At 50.6% G+C, this 14,419-nt stretch overlaps 4 protein-coding genes across 4 annotated transcripts in view; 1 reads left to right on the plus strand and 3 right to left on the minus strand.

Moving 5' to 3' along the window:
* Positions 1-9: 9 nt before the first annotated feature.
* On the minus strand, positions 10-2,043 carry Ltb4r (leukotriene B4 receptor). The gene is made up of 2 exons (XM_013025363.1): positions 1,938-2,043; positions 10-1,293 (listed from the first exon to the last, which is right to left on the minus strand). Exon 2 carries the CDS (start codon positions 1,282-1,284, stop codon positions 214-216), a length of 1,071 nt encoding a protein of 356 aa, XP_012880817.1. The 5' UTR covers positions 1,285-1,293; positions 1,938-2,043; the 3' UTR covers positions 10-213.
* A 2,568-nt stretch (positions 2,044-4,611) lies between these two features.
* On the minus strand, positions 4,612-6,163 carry Ltb4r2 (leukotriene B4 receptor 2). The gene is made up of 2 exons (XM_013025370.1): positions 6,090-6,163; positions 4,612-5,711 (listed from the first exon to the last, which is right to left on the minus strand). The coding sequence occupies exon 2, from the start codon at positions 5,703-5,705 to the stop codon at positions 4,629-4,631; it is 1,077 nt and encodes a 358-aa protein (XP_012880824.1). The 5' UTR covers positions 5,706-5,711; positions 6,090-6,163; the 3' UTR covers positions 4,612-4,628.
* A 2,079-nt stretch (positions 6,164-8,242) lies between these two features.
* On the plus strand, positions 8,243-11,531 carry Cideb (cell death-inducing DFFA-like effector b). The gene is made up of 5 exons (XM_013025449.1): positions 8,243-8,414; positions 8,684-8,828; positions 10,256-10,405; positions 10,618-10,808; positions 10,984-11,531. Exons 1-5 carry the CDS (start codon positions 8,374-8,376, stop codon positions 11,114-11,116), a joined length of 660 nt encoding a protein of 219 aa, XP_012880903.1. The 5' UTR covers positions 8,243-8,373; the 3' UTR covers positions 11,117-11,531.
* A 27-nt stretch (positions 11,532-11,558) lies between these two features.
* The window catches only part of Nop9 (NOP9 nucleolar protein), an 8,698-nt gene continuing 5,837 nt past the window's right edge, over positions 11,559-14,419 (minus strand). Inside the window, exons 6-10 of the mRNA XM_013025446.1 lie at positions 14,008-14,148; positions 13,505-13,630; positions 13,005-13,241; positions 12,692-12,797; positions 11,559-12,209 (exon numbers count right to left, since the gene is read on the minus strand). Coding sequence (XP_012880900.1) covers positions 12,052-12,209; positions 12,692-12,797; positions 13,005-13,241; positions 13,505-13,630; positions 14,008-14,148 — 768 coding nt within the window. The 3' untranslated portion in view covers positions 11,559-12,051. The remainder of the gene's footprint in view (positions 12,210-12,691; positions 12,798-13,004; positions 13,242-13,504; positions 13,631-14,007; positions 14,149-14,419) is intronic.

The raw sequence follows: 14,419 nt of genomic DNA on the forward strand, positions 1-14,419 counted from the left end.
ACTTCGGTTTTAATTGCAAAGCTACCCCAGGAACAAGGCCTGACCATGCTCTCGCAATGTGCTGACTCGCCCAGCCCTTCCTCTGCTTTGGCTCCACCCTGTCCCCCACATCTCCCCACACTGCAGGTTCTCCTCCTCTTCTGGGTGCAGAATTGGGTCAGGCAAGCGTGGGGCCTTGCCCGGAGGAGGAGAACGCGCATCCTTCCACCTGGTCTAGATCAGTTGGTTTTTCTTCAGGGAGTTGGAGGACGCCGTGAGGCTCTCGGTGGTGTCCGGCTCTGGAGGGACAGGGGTGCTCTTCACAGTCTGGGCCAGGGATCCCCCACGGCGAGTGCTGTAGATCTCGGAGCCGGTGCCCTCCAGCAGCTTGGCGACGAAGCCCACCCCAGCGGAGCGCAGCAGGCCGCCGCCGGCACATGCATACAGCACCGGGTTCACGCTGCTGCTCAGGAAGGCCAGCGCGATGAGCACGTTGCGGGCCAGCGTCAGCCGCATCCCCACCGGCCCGGACCTCGGACCCAGGCCGGCCAGCGCGCGGCCCGCCTCGGCCAGGTTCACCATGTGATAGGGCAGCCAGAAAGCGGCGAAGGCCACGATGATGAGCACCACCAGACGGCCAGTTCGGCGACTGCGGCGGAAGCGCCGCGCCTGCAGCCTGCGCCCGATGTCGGAGTAACTGGCCACCACCGCCACGAAGGGCAGCAGGAAGCCGGTGAAGGCCTCGAAGAGCAGGTGGAAGGCTCTGTGCCCATGGCTGGGGTACTTGGGAAAGCAAGCCAGACTCTTGTTGTTCAATCCAAAGCTTACTGTGCGGTACCTGAGGACCGGTGTGGCCAGCAAAAAGGACACCAGCCAGATCCCCGCCAGCACCCACCGGACAACCGCCTTGGTGCGCACCTTCTGGGACACAAAGGGACGGGCGACTGCCAGCGAGCGGTCCAGACTCATGGCGGTGATCAGCAGGACGCTGGCATACATGCTGACTCCACAGACGTAGTGGCACAGGAGGCAGCCAGCCAATTTGAACCTCCAGGAGCCATGGGTCAAGGAATGCAGGAAAAAAGGAGCCGTGAGCAATACGGCCAGGTCAGCCAGTGCTAGGTTCAGCACGAGCAAGGCCGTGACAGAGAGCTTGCGCATCCTTCTCAGAATGCTCCATACCACGAAGCTGTTGCCAGGGAGCCCCACCGCCAGCGCCACTGACAACAGGACAATAGCCAACAGAGACACGAATCTGACACCTACAGAGAAGGATGCTGCAGAAGACGTAGCATTCGTGGCCATCTCAGAGACCTGGGAAGGGAGGGTGGATACATGAATGAAAATAGCCAAAGGTTACCTGGCACCCATGGACACACCATGAATATTATGTCTATGACGAGCACTAGAAGCCTCCAACATATACTGCTGCTTCACTGCCAACTGACCTGTCTTAAGGAGATCTGGTGGAGCAGAAAGACTCATTTCCTAACTGGTCCAGGGGCTCCTTCCTGCCCAAAGACCCAATTGCAAAATATACAGCAGCAACAACAACAGTGACAGCACCCATTTCCAGATCTTTTTAAGTCTCTTTCCCTTAGGACACCATGAAACCAGAACTAACTGGGAGCTTTCATCAACCAGTGCTGCACTCCTTGAATGACTAGCTCAATCCTTGCTTCCTGTCAGGCTTTCTGGTCTTCAACCTAATTAACTTTTCCCAACCAATCACCTAGTTGCTCTCCCTGGAGATTACCAAGGTACACCATGAATTACAAGGATAAAGAGGAGTTCATGGCTAGATGTTGAGGATAAATCTTCTCAACTCCTTTTACACTGGTGGGCTTTCTTTGGAGATTTTTTTTTACATCTCTCCTGGCTGCATCTGCCTTCTACACACACACACACACACACACACACACACACACACACACACACACACGGTCCTAAATACTTACAAGTACCAAGGTACTGATTGGAAGCTGATAATTCTCAGGTGAGAGCAAATGTCATCGATCCCTGGAGGTGTCCCGGTTCCAGGGGCTCTGCCTCAGGTCTGGGTGCTATCAGCTAAATCAGCCAGAGAGGAAGTACCACAGAGCATTGGAGGGGGAAGTCTGTCTTCCTGAAGGTGGGGCTGAAACCCTCACCCCCAAGAGGATAATCTGCATATCAAGCAACTCAAAAGGTAGGTCTCTTCAGGGGTAGGGCTAAATGATAAATGCCCAGAAAGGGGCAATGAGAGAGGAAAGAGGGGTGCAGGGAATGAGTTGGCTGGGGTGTGGTGTCAAGATGCAGGTCCAGACTAGAGAATTGAACAGAGTAATGAATTCTATAATAGTGAGAGAGGGAAACAAGCTCAGACTGAAAGGCTAGAACACTGGCATCCAAAAAAATGTCTGTATATTTCACTTTAAAATGTTGCTGCACATAATATAGATTTTTAGACTAATGGGAAGTATAGTTTGAAGCTATGAATAGGTTTTGAGTCTAGGTATGAGTGTGGTATTATCATGATTTAAAGATCGTATGTCAGTAAACTGATGGGTCAGCACCTTGTTCTTGGCTTCCGTTCAAGTCATGATCTGGGTTATGAAAAGGGGCCATCTCCTGGCACTTTCCATCCCTTTCTTCATTTAGAAGAGTTAGTTTCATTCAAAGTCAACAGTTCTCATTGTCTCTGGCAGGGGCCACAGTCAAAGTGAATTCCTTGATTTCACAGAATGCCAGTTTCTTCTCCTTCCCATAGCCATTTGTCTTGTGGCAACTGTGTGGTTATTTTGCCAAGGCTAAATTTGAGAAATCAGTGCTCAGCAAGTAATTGGTACTTACCACTTATTTCCTACATTTCCACAGTCTTAGGGTGGTCCAATTCCACCTTTGTCAGAGAAAAGGTAGAGGTGAGCTAAGCTGGGCAGAGCATGAGGAACAGAAGTGAGGGTGTGGAGACATTGCTACTTCACAGCAGTCTTGCCACAAGAAGAATCCAGAAACATGGAAAGAGACCATCTGTGACACTGAGAGACCCCTGGCATTCCCATGCTTTCAGTGCTTTCCTACATGCGCTGCATTGAGAAAAGCCTGAGCAGGGTTAGCCCAGTACATGTCAGGCAGAGGATATGATGAAAAGAAGGGTGAAAACCACAGCAAGAACTGAAGACAACAATGAGGAAGGGCTTTCTGACCACACCGGGTGTGGAATACATAACAGCGGAAGTTAGGGAACCTTGACCTTAGAGCAAGAAGAAGCCTGTTTGGGCACAGAGCTCCAGGGCCAACCAGGGTCCCTGACTGGTTGCCCCTCTTCCTCTCTCCAGCTGCTCCCAATCCCATCTCCTTTGAGAGTGTTTCCCCCCACCAAGGACTAGGCACCTTCCTGCCTCCTTAGTTCAAGAGCTCATTCCAACCTCACTTTTAGTGTTTCTGGCATTATTCTGAGGACTAGGTTTCCTTCCCTCTCTTGGCCTCTTTCTGGAGACATGAGCAGTCATTGAAGCAGAGCCTGAGGTAATAGCAAGGTAACTACTTAAGTGAGCAATCTCATTTTCTGGGGGCACTGGATATTTTTAGTGCTAAAACTGAGGACATTCTGGGCTAATTGTACAGATTGGTCATGAATATGGCCATGGACATCATCTGAGAAGTACCAGCCATGAGCAGAAAAAGCTAAGGGACAGTACCAAAGCCCTGAATTTAAGCACCAGAGGAAAATGAAAGAAGAGACAGAGACAAAGAGACAGACAGAGACACAGAGAGACAGGGGGCGGGGGGGGGGAGAAGAGTATGGGGGGAGAAAGTAGATCTAGTAGGGAGAAAAAAGGAAAGATGTCACTTCCTTTGCAATTTCCTTTATTCCAAACATTCCTACCATACCCCATAAAGCCTCATCCCCAACCCTCAAACCCTCTGGCTGAGCAAGCACTGGCTTCTGGACTGCCTCTTAAGTCAAATGTTTTTTCATTGGGGAGGGTCTGATGGCCTGAGAAGTCAGTTTCAGTTTCAGGCTCAACTCCTATGCCACTGTGTGTCTCTCCACTGTCCCAACCATGAGATAAGCAGGAACCCAACACATCTACTTTCTCCTTCCAGACCAGTTTCTTCCTCAGGTAGCCTTTATAGACTCCAGAGGGTCTCACTCCTGCTCTCCTTCCAAAGTCCTATACCTTCCCTTGTCTTTGTCACTTTATTTTCAGAGTGGGTCTATGGATATGCCTAGGAGAACCAGGCAACCTGGGTGGAGAGAGGAAAATGCCACTACCCAGCAGTGACCTGGCCCGAACGGGAACTAGGTGGGTTCAGTACAACTCAAGCATGATGAAGCACCAAACAGCACACTTAAGCCATCATCAAATGGCTTAGCAGTCTATTTCACAATGCTATTGGCAACAAATAAGCAATGCTTGCACGTGGATACCTGCCAGCCTGCAAGCACACAAGGTTTTTTTGTTTTGTTTCGTTTTTTAACATAGGTTCTCCTCACCCCCACAATCCCTAGTTTGGTAGAACCTGGGCCTGCCCCAGGTGTATAACAATCCTTCCCAATCCCATCCAAACGGTAATCAGAGAAGAGTCTCAAAGGCTCCACAGTGCTGAGTTCCCGAGGCATGGCAGGTGGTAGGGAAGGGCAGGCCTGGTGGTAGGATTTAGAGTTAAGGATCCCATTCCTGACTGCCCCTCTTCAGGCCGCCCCCAGGGTCTCCATTGCTCCCGCCCTGCCCCATGATTTTCAACCTAGGAGCAGTTCGGAGCTCCATCGTGCCCTCCCTAGAGCGGCTGCTCCCTCGAGCCTCCCCGGAGCCCTCAAAGAGCCGCGTGAGAAAGCGGGGTCCAGCCCGGGGCAGCAGATCTCCGGCGGTAAAGACGTACAGCACGGGGTTGACGCTGGAGCTGAAGAAAGCCAAAGCGGTGGTTCCGGCCCGCGCCGCCTGGCCTGCGCCGCCAAGCATGGCCAAGGCCCCTTCCGGCGGAGCCAGGGCTGCCACCGCCTGCACCAGATTGACGGCGTGGTAGGGGGCCCAGAGCAGGCCGAAGGCCAGCACGATGGCGCCCACCACCCGCCCCGCCCGCGTGCGCCGCCGCCCGGAGCCCAAGCGCGCGCTCCGCAGCCGCGCCAGGGTGGCGCCGTAGCAGCCGAGCACCAGCCCGAAGGGAAGGACGAAGGCAGTCAGCGTCTCCAGGCCCAGGTGGGCGGCGGCGTGCGCCGGCGACGGGTGGCACAGCTGGCACACGCGGTCGCCCCAGAGGTGGCGGTAGACGGCTGCTGGGACCGCGAGCAAGAAAGCGGCCGACCAGACTGCCGAGAGCAGGAGGCGGGCCAGGGCCTGGCTGCGCAGCCGGGGCGCCAGGAAGGGCCGGGTGACCGCCAGGCAGCGCTGCAGGCTGAGCAGGCTGGTGAGCAGCACGCTGGCGTACATGCTGATGGCGCACGCGTAGTACACCGCCTTGCAGCCCGCCAGACCCAGCGGCCAGGCCTGCCCCATCAGAAAAGCCACGAAGACCGGCGTGAGCAGCAGCACGGCGCCGTCGGCCAGCGCCAGGTGCAGTACCAGTGTGGCCGCCAGGGGTCGCCCTCGCGCGGGCCGCCAGCCCGCCAAGCTCCACACCACGAAGCAGTTGCCCGGCAGTCCCAGCAGCGCCGCCAGCAGCAGGAAGGCGGTGCCCGTGACCCTCGAGGCCTTCCAGCTCAGCAGAGTCTCGTTCCCCGGAGGACGGTAGCAGACGGACATCCTTCTCTCCTCAGCGGGGCTGGAAAGGATTAAAGAGGGCAATTCAGGGTTGAGACAGATGCCCACATTACCTCCAATGTTAGGTGAGAGCGGACCCACTCACCACTTCCCCTGCAGCATGCTTCCTCCAGGACGCAAGGCCACAACTTAGAACTCCATTCTTTTGAGTCTAGATCCCTTGCTTCCTGAATGTCAGCTGACCTCCTCCACTCCTGTCACCTTCCCAAAGCCCAGTGATACCATCCCCACCCAGTCCTCAGACCAAACGGTCACCATCTCCACTTCCACCCCTCTCTGGCCTGGCCCTACTTTGTTCAGCCCCAGCCCTTGTATACTTCAGGGCAAAGGTGGATAGTGAGACTACCAGGGCATGGGCAGATCTACTTACCCAGCTGGGAACAGGCAGAGTTGGGGGCCTAGGGACGCTGAAAGGTGAAGCAGCAGTGTGTGAGGTGCCTGTTCCTGTCACATTTGCAGAGGGTGAGGCAAGAATGCAGAGGGACAAGATGGTACTCATCCTGAACCTTTCCTAAGGCCCCTCCTTCACCCTACTGCTTCCCATCACTAACAGGCCCAGGCATGTGGGAGCCCGCCTCCCTAGGAAACAGGAAAAGCTGAAGGGATGCAGATAAGGTGTCCTGGCTGTGGAGGGGAGTGAAGCAGTCTGCTGAAGCCTGACCCTGGACCTGCCCTCACCTACCCCACTTGCCCATCTCTCACTGCAGTCCTTCCAGCCCCTTTTATAGTACTTATGTTCTCCACAGAGAAGGTGACAACTCACTTTCCTAACTGCCATCTTCAGCCTCTGCTGAGACCCTTTTTCCTACCTCCTAGCCTACCTTCGCCTATCTTTTGCTTTGGACCCTGTTCAAATCTTCTATTCTTTGGGCTTTCATGGGGCTATCAATGCCAGTTTTTCAGTGGAAGGCATGGTGGTAATAGTGTCCTGGTGTAAACAAGATATGCATGAAGGTAAAGGGGCTGATAGCGTGGTTAAGAAGTCAAAATGTAACCATGAAGCCAATTACTGAGCTGTGCCCAGATAGGGAGGGAGGGAAGGGAGGACACATAGAGAAAAGAAACACTTTCTTCTTGACATCGGGCAGACTGGAAATGAGATTTTAGAGGGGCCTGCAGATCAGTAGGGTAGGGGGAAGGGGAAGGCATCTGCCCAATCAACTGGGCTTCCCTAGGAACAAGGACACTGGGAGCATTCAGTTTGATTACCCCCAGAGTAGAGCCTGAGATAAGGCCTCAGGTGGGATAGGCAATCCTTTATTTGGGAGGTCAACTGAGAAAGCAAGAGGGAGGGGGAAGATTAAATTGGGAAGAGGAAAGCCAGTAAGAGCCTTTGAGAGGCATTAGCAACCTCTAAGAAGTGTATGGAGGGGCTGGGAAGGTGGCTCAGTGGTAGAGCGCTTGCCTTGCATGCATGAGGCCCTGGGTTCGATTCCTCAGCACCACATAAGCAGGAAAAAAAAGCCAGAAGTGGTGCTGTGGCTCAAGCGCTAGAACACTAGCCTTGAGCTGAAGAGCTGAGGGACAGCACCCAGGCCCAGAGTTCAGGCCCATGACCAGACCCCCCCCCAAAAAAAAGTGTATGGAATGTCCGAGACAAAAGAGGCTTGACCCATTGTTTGAAGATTGTTCAAGAGGCACAATGCCACTCTACTTGTCCTTGAACTTGTAAAGCATTTGAATTATCCACTGAAGCTCCTAACGCACACACCTCAAAGCAATGGTAGAACAGTTCCCACACGACAGTGCCTCATAATATCCCCAAATAGGGCCATTTGGGGAGTTTGAAGAAACACTAAATGCCAGAGCAATCTGCAGAGTGGGCTGCAGGTGTCCTCCCCATAGACAGGAAGATGAGATGTTCTACCCATCCTCTACCACAAAGCATCAGAGCAGAGTTTATGTGGCTTTATCAAGTTTGGTTTAGAGTTTGGAGCAACAACCCAAACATCTTTTTCCATGCCTTGCTTAGAAGCAAGTCTGCATGGGAAATGCTGCTGTCTGGGTCACAGAGCAGTCAAGGCACTTTGTTTTTCAGCCAGGACCCAGAAAGCATGATGGGGAACTGGGCGAGCCTATACAGAGGCTACCAGGGCTGGTATTGGTAGAAAGATGGATCCTGACCAATCCTTCCCACACTGCTTTCACAGTGCTAGCCTCTCATTTCCTCCAAGCTCTACCCAAGCTCCCACCTCTTCAATTGTCTTCTTCACTAAGGCTGCAGCTTATGATTTCCCCAGTAGGTGGCAGCACACACACACACACACACTGCAGACCACATGTAACGCAGCTTCTCTAAAGGTGAGAACCACAAACTTGTCACTGGAAATTTCTAAAGATATTAAAAACTAGAGGTCACATTCTGTTTTCTTTACATAGCTCCAATTTACTCTCACCAAACACACTCATGCTTCTGTGGATGTACTTGGCCAGCCTACTTCCAACACCCCTCCAAGCCCCTCCTCCTTCCCTCCCGCTTGGACTCTGTCCTTACTGGCCAGGCATAAGGGGGCCAGAGTCCAGGCTTGAGTCATTTCCTACCTCACCAAGGTCCTAGCTTTGTAACAGAAAAATAACATTTTAGCACAGCAGACAATCACCCGGACTCTGAAGCCACGGGGAAGCAACTCTCCCACTCCTTCCCTCTACCATGGAGTATCTCTCAGCCTTGAATCCCAATGGCCTACTGAGGTAATTTCTAATCCTTCTCTCTCTATATTAATACTAGGGATACTAGCAGGTGGGACAGCAAAACATTCAGCCCCTAGGAGACTTACTTCCTATCCTCCCCTCCACTCTACAGGTCTGTCCCAACTCATGAGCCACTACTCCCCACCCCAATTCTATAGCCTCTTTGGCTTATCTGAAAATCTAGGACCCTCCCTCAGTCCTCCAGCCATCCCACCCCTAGAATTACCATACCCCTCACCCTATCTGGACCTTTCCTTCCCAACTACCAGGTCAGTGTCTAACATCAGCTCGGAGTTAGGCCGAAGGGTCTGGACTTCAGCTCCACCACCCCAGCGACCTTTCCGTGTTTGTGACCACAAGCGGACAATCCGGAAAGGCCTGACAGCAGCCACTTATGGGGAATTGCTAGATAAGGTGAGTGAGGCAACTTCTCGGGTGACTGCAGTAGAGGCAGACAAAGGACTAGAATAGTGACAGCCTAAAATGAGTGTAGAAGGGGCTGAGGTCACTAACTTTCAAATACAAGGGACAAGCCCCGTGAACCACTGCAGTTGGGTAAATTTTTGTGTGTATGGCAATTCTGGGGCTTAAACTCAGGGCTCGGGTGCTGTCCCTGAGCTCCTTTTTTTTTTTTTTGCCAGTCATGGACCTGAACTCTGGGCCTAGGCGCTGTCCCGCAGCTCTTCAGCTCAAAGCGAGCGCTCTACCACTTGAGCCACAGCGCCACTTCCAGCTTTTTCTGCTTATGTGGTGCTGAGGAATCGAACCCAGGGCCTCAGGCATGCAAGGCAAGCACTCTATACCACTGAGCCACCTTCCCAGCCCCCCTGAGCTCCTTTTGCTAGTCACACTTCACTCCTGGCTGTTTTAGTTTATTGGAGATATTTTCTCACAGACTCTTCTGCCTGGGCTGGCTTCAGTGATCTTTCTGAGTAGCTAGGATTATAGGCAAGAGCCACTGGGCTTGACAATATATTTTCTTTGGGAGTAATGAAGCAGTGAGGAAGAGCTGGAAGGATGGAATTCAGAAGTCAATATAGAAAGGTGATTTGTATGAAAATTCAATCCAAATTGGTTTTGCTACTTCCTGCCAAACCTTGGAGCTCTTCAACTTTAACAAAACCTGTTTATCTGTACAATGGAAATGAGATACCTTATAGTGTTATTAAAGGAATAAAAGCAGGCATATAAAAATCCTCAGATACCTGGCACACAGTAAAGCCTTCAAAAAGTTAGAAATGGGGGCTGGGAAGGTGGCTCAGTGGTAGAGCGCTTGCCTTGCATGCTCCGGGCCCTGGGTTCGATTCCTCAGCACCACATAAGCAAAAAGAAAAAAAAAAGGCCGGAAGTGGCGCTGTGGCACAAGTGGTAGAGGGCTAGCCTTGAGCTGAAGAGTTGAGGGATAGCCCCCAGGCCCAGAGTTCAGGCCCCACAACCGGATCCAGGAAAAAAAAAAAAAGTTAGAAACGCTGGAAATAGTTGTGGAGAACTAAGAGTAGGAAAGGGTAGTATGATATTGTAGGTGGATGTTTTTCAAAAGATCTTAGTACGGATTGTTTTTCTGGATGGTATCTAAAGTTGCTCAGTCCGGTCTGAATCCCTGGGCTCAAGCATAGCATCTAGTCTGGCTCCTAGCTAGATTTTTGAATTCCAAACCAGCAGGAGTCTTGGCTTAGAGGGAAAGAAGAGGAGGGGAACTGCCACCTTTCAAAGGGAGAGCACCAGAAAGTTGAGTTGGGATATCAACCAGTGCCTAGGGGTGACTGATGGATATTGGGCAATTAAAAAGAGGAGACCGTGGGTTAATTGCCCTCTCCCTCCTTCTTCTTGCTGTGGTATAGGCACAGGAGACGCTGCTGCTGCATGGAGTGCTAACATTGGTGCTGGAGGAGGATGGAACTGCAGTGGAGAGTGAAGACTTCTTCCAGATGCTGGAAGATGACACATGCCTGATGGTGCTGGAGCAGGGGCAGAGCTGGAGTTCCACCAAGGTAAAGCCCATGCTGGGATAGTTACCAAACTTTTCAGTCTCTTCCAAGCTTCTCTAGCCTACCTCTGATCTTGGAGGCAGAAGAACTGGAAACGCTATGGAGTTGTCAAAGGCATCATGTAGCAGATGTCTGGGGATCTGACCTAGTATCAAGGGATTGGTGGGAGCTATCAGTGAATGCGGGTCTACTGCACTGATGGGAGTATCCTACAGAGCAGGGTGCTGACATACGGCCTGGGCCGAGAAAAACCGAAGCACAGCAAGGACATCGCACGCATCACCTTTGACGTATACAAGCAAAGTCCCCGAGACCTCTTTGGCAGCCTGAATGTCAAAGCCACGTTCTATGGACTCTACTCCATGAGTTGTGACTTTCAAGGAGTTGGTCCCAAGAAAGTACTCAGGTCAGAGATCAACAAATATACAACTCCATCTTTTACAGCTATCCTTGTAATTCCATCTCCTGCACTCACTTATCAAGCTAGCTCTCCCTTATGCAAACCTCCCAGCCCCTAGCTCCACTGCCTCTTCTGTGTTCCCCTAATTATCTGCTTTTTTGTGTGTGTGTCTGCCTTTCAGAGAGCTCCTTCGTTGGACCTCCTCACTGTTACAAGGCCTGGGCCATATGTTGCTGGGAATTTCCTCCACCATTCGCCACATAGTGGAGGGGGCTGAGCAGTGGCACCGGCAGGGTCGCCTCCATTCTTACTGAGGTGCTGAGCTTCCAGCCTGACTCATTCCATGAGATACATTGAGAAGATTATGACATCATGCTTTGGGACCTGCAGATAGTGAAAGCTAGATAACTCACTTGATTTTTTCCCCACAGTCCTCTGACCCCACTTAACAGAACCTGTCAGCATAGTTCCTTACTCCTCTAGTCTGTACCTTTTTCTGAAGAATGCTGTTTTACATGTATCTCCACCCTCCCGCCCGCTCTGAAAGGCCACAAACCTATCCTCACACATCCCAATCCTATCCTGACTGTTGCTACCTCTAGATCCATACCAACTCCTAAGATCCCCAAGCAATGATAGCCCTGACATTACCTAAAGATCTCTTATCTTCATATTTTTCTCCTAAAAAAGAAAAACATTTCCAATAAAAACATAAAAATGTTTACCAATGACTTTTTTTAAAAACAGGATTTGGCTATGTGGACCAGGCTGGCTTCAAACTAAATTCTCCTTATGTTAGGATTACATGTATGGACCACAATCCACAATCCAGTAACAGTTTTCTTTTTGTGGAACCTGGGCATGAATTTAGGAGCTTGTGCTTGCTAGGCAGGAGCTCTACTACTAAGCCACACCCCAAGCTTTTTCTGTATTGGCTATTTTTTGAGATAGGGGCTTGCTTTCTACTTGTGTGCCTGCCTGGACTGTGATCCAACTATTTTAAGCTTCTCATCATAGATAGAATGACAGTTTTTGCCATTGAGAAGGAGTCTCATAAACTTCACTACTCAGGTTGACTCTGAGTTGTGATTCTCCCAATCCCAGGCTTCCAAGTAGCTAGGATTATAAGCATGAGCCACCAGTAACCTGCTCAAGTAAGATTTTTGACTCCAACTTTAACCAGGAAGGTATGGAATGGGTACTCCTCCTTTGACTTCCTCTTCAATACCCATTCCCAGATCCCAGGGCCTCAGTCTTCAAGTATTGAGTTGAATGCCTTCTTCCGCTTGGCGACTGCACTCTGCTGCTCTTCCCAAGCTGCTCGTCGCTTCAAGAAGGTAGTCAAGGCCACATTTCGAGCAACATGGTGGCCAAAAGGGTCTTTTATTAGCTCTTGGTTCTGCTCTCCTGCAAAGAGAGTCACTCATGTTTAGTGCTATTCATGCTCAGACAGATTCTACTTGGGATGAAGGTCCCTCCATTTCCCCCCAGCTCTGGGGCTGCCACTGAGATAGGTGAAAATGTTACTATCAAAACGAAAGAACCTGCGGGTGGGGAGCACAAAGGACTGTATAATCAATCAGCAGAGAAGAATATAGGACTGGGAATGTGGCTTAGTGGTAGAGTGCTCGCCTTGCATGCATGAAGCCTTGGGTTTGATTCTTTAGTACTACATAAACAGAAAAAGCCAGAAGTGGCACTGTGGCTCAAGTGGTAGAGTGCTAACATTGAGCCAAAGAAGCTCAGGAACAGTGCCCAGGCTGTGTTCAAGCCCCCAAACTGGCACAGACACACACACACACACAAAGCAAATTAATAACCCATGACCAAGACCACCCTAGCTATCTGGGAAAGTTTGAAAAATACTAAAGAGAGACATTAGTACTCACCCAACTCAGCAGCAATTTCCTTCCGTGCCCCTAAAGCTGCTCCACTCCAGATGGCATCTAGCACACGGCTGCCATGGCGGCTACAGGCCAGAGACACATACTGTCCCTGCATGGAGACAAGCAAAGTCCTTCTAGGGACATGCACAAAAATGCTTGAGGGGAGGCAGGGAATAAAGTTTCAGAAGAATTTAGAAGGAAAGTCAAAACAGTTTAGGGACTTGTATCCCATTCTTAGTTTTGAAGGTATAGTGCTGGGGGAAGTTCATTTTCTTTAAATGGCAGAAGGAAATCAAGCAGAAGTCAGAGGCCTCACCTTCAGAGTCTGTAACACACGGCGACGCTGCTTGCGTGTCACAGAAGGGCTGACCAGGATGGCATCAAGTACATGGGAGCCAGCAGGGCTTTGGGCCAGAGCCACAAGCTGTGGTCCTGTCAAGGCACCTAAACTTCGAAGAACAAGACTAGGGGTGGAGAAGTGCAGCAGATGCTGGAGCAGTAGAGACCCAAGTACAGTTACTTCCCCCAGAACCTTGGCTGAGGCCATTTCCACCTGAAAGAAAATACAGAGATAAGAAATCAAGGATTGGAAGTGTAGCTCTGCTGGGCTTCAGAGCCAACCAAGGGATAAAAGTGTCAGACATCAAGTGTGAGTCCAGTCTCCATTAACAAAAGGAAAAATAAGAATCAAGATGCAGATGGATGAGTGCATCCCCAGGATGAGGTCATCACTTGGATGATTTCAGAAACCTCTTCATTCTTTCTCAAGGTGCTGCCCAAGGCCTGGCCTCCCAATTAGTCTCCTTCCTTCCTCACCTGGTGCTCTGCAGGCACTGCCCCCTCCTCCTCCATTAGTTCATAGTACACCTCATAAGCTGTCAACGTGGCAAAGAGAGGCACACAGGCTACTTGTCGGGATGAGGGCTCTGCACAGTGGAATGCCTAGAAGGAAGATAAACAGTAGCAACTCAACTTTCTAGACAGGAAAAACATTCAGGAAGAATGAGATGGCCTAAAACATTCTACGAGAAAGTAAGTTCCCCGAGAACAGATTTTCATCTTCCTTGCTTTGTACCCCAATTCTATGCATGTATCAGAAGCTGAATAATCATGTACTCATCAAACTTCTCTCTTGGTCTGGGAGACAATTTTCATTCCAGGACTAAAATAAAGACTAGAATGAGATGGCTCTTGGGATTCACTTTTCCCTTTATCTGTGAACTTCCTTGGCATTAGACCTCTTGGGTCCAGATTTTACAAGTCCTAACTAGTAGAATTAGACTAAGGGTATCAATAGGTTTCAAGTAATACTCATTTACCTCCAACAACCGCTGCAAGACCTGGGCTTGGTGAGCCCCAACTCTGCGGCAGGCCCCTACCAGGGCAACAACTACACCTGGATGACCCTGGGCCAACACAGCTTCCAAGGCAGGGCTCAGTTCTTCAAACACACAGGACAACTGAAAGGAAATAGGGGATGAAAAATCTTTGACATGATGGTAATGATAGGCTGTATTAATAAAAAAAAAAAAATCTTCCTACTGAAAATAACGAAGCGCTGGATAAAACACAAAAAAGCAATGTTAATGTCAGGACTGTTTTGTTAGGTAAGGCCTAGAACAAAAAGGCAGTCATAGGGGCTGGGAAGGTGGCTCAGTGGTAGAGCGCTTGCCTTGCATGCCTGAGGCCCTGGGTTCCATTCCTCAGCACCACATAAGCAAAAAGAAAAAA

This window comes from Dipodomys ordii, unplaced genomic scaffold (genome assembly GCF_000151885.1).
Source record: "Dipodomys ordii isolate 6190 unplaced genomic scaffold, Dord_2.0 Scaffold84, whole genome shotgun sequence".
Lineage (NCBI taxonomy): Eukaryota > Metazoa > Chordata > Mammalia > Rodentia > Heteromyidae > Dipodomys > Dipodomys ordii.

Bases quoted from the DNA above. Each gene is read 5' to 3' on its own strand.
- Ltb4r2 (XM_013025370.1), bottom strand. From the start codon at position 5,705: ATGTCCGTCTGCTACCGTCCTCCGGGGAACGAGACTCTGCTGAGCTGG.
- Ltb4r (XM_013025363.1), bottom strand. From the start codon at position 1,284: ATGGCCACGAATGCTACGTCTTCTGCAGCATCCTTCTCTGTAGGTGTC.
- Cideb (XM_013025449.1), top strand. From the start codon at position 8,374: ATGGAGTATCTCTCAGCCTTGAATCCCAATGGCCTACTGAG. The intron at 8,415-8,683 runs GTAATTTCTAAT...CCCAACTACCAG, and splicing joins AATCCCAATGGCCTACTGAG to GTCAGTGTCTAACATCAGCT. The intron at 10,406-10,617 runs GTAAAGCCCATG...AGTATCCTACAG, and splicing joins AGAGCTGGAGTTCCACCAAG to AGCAGGGTGCTGACATACGG.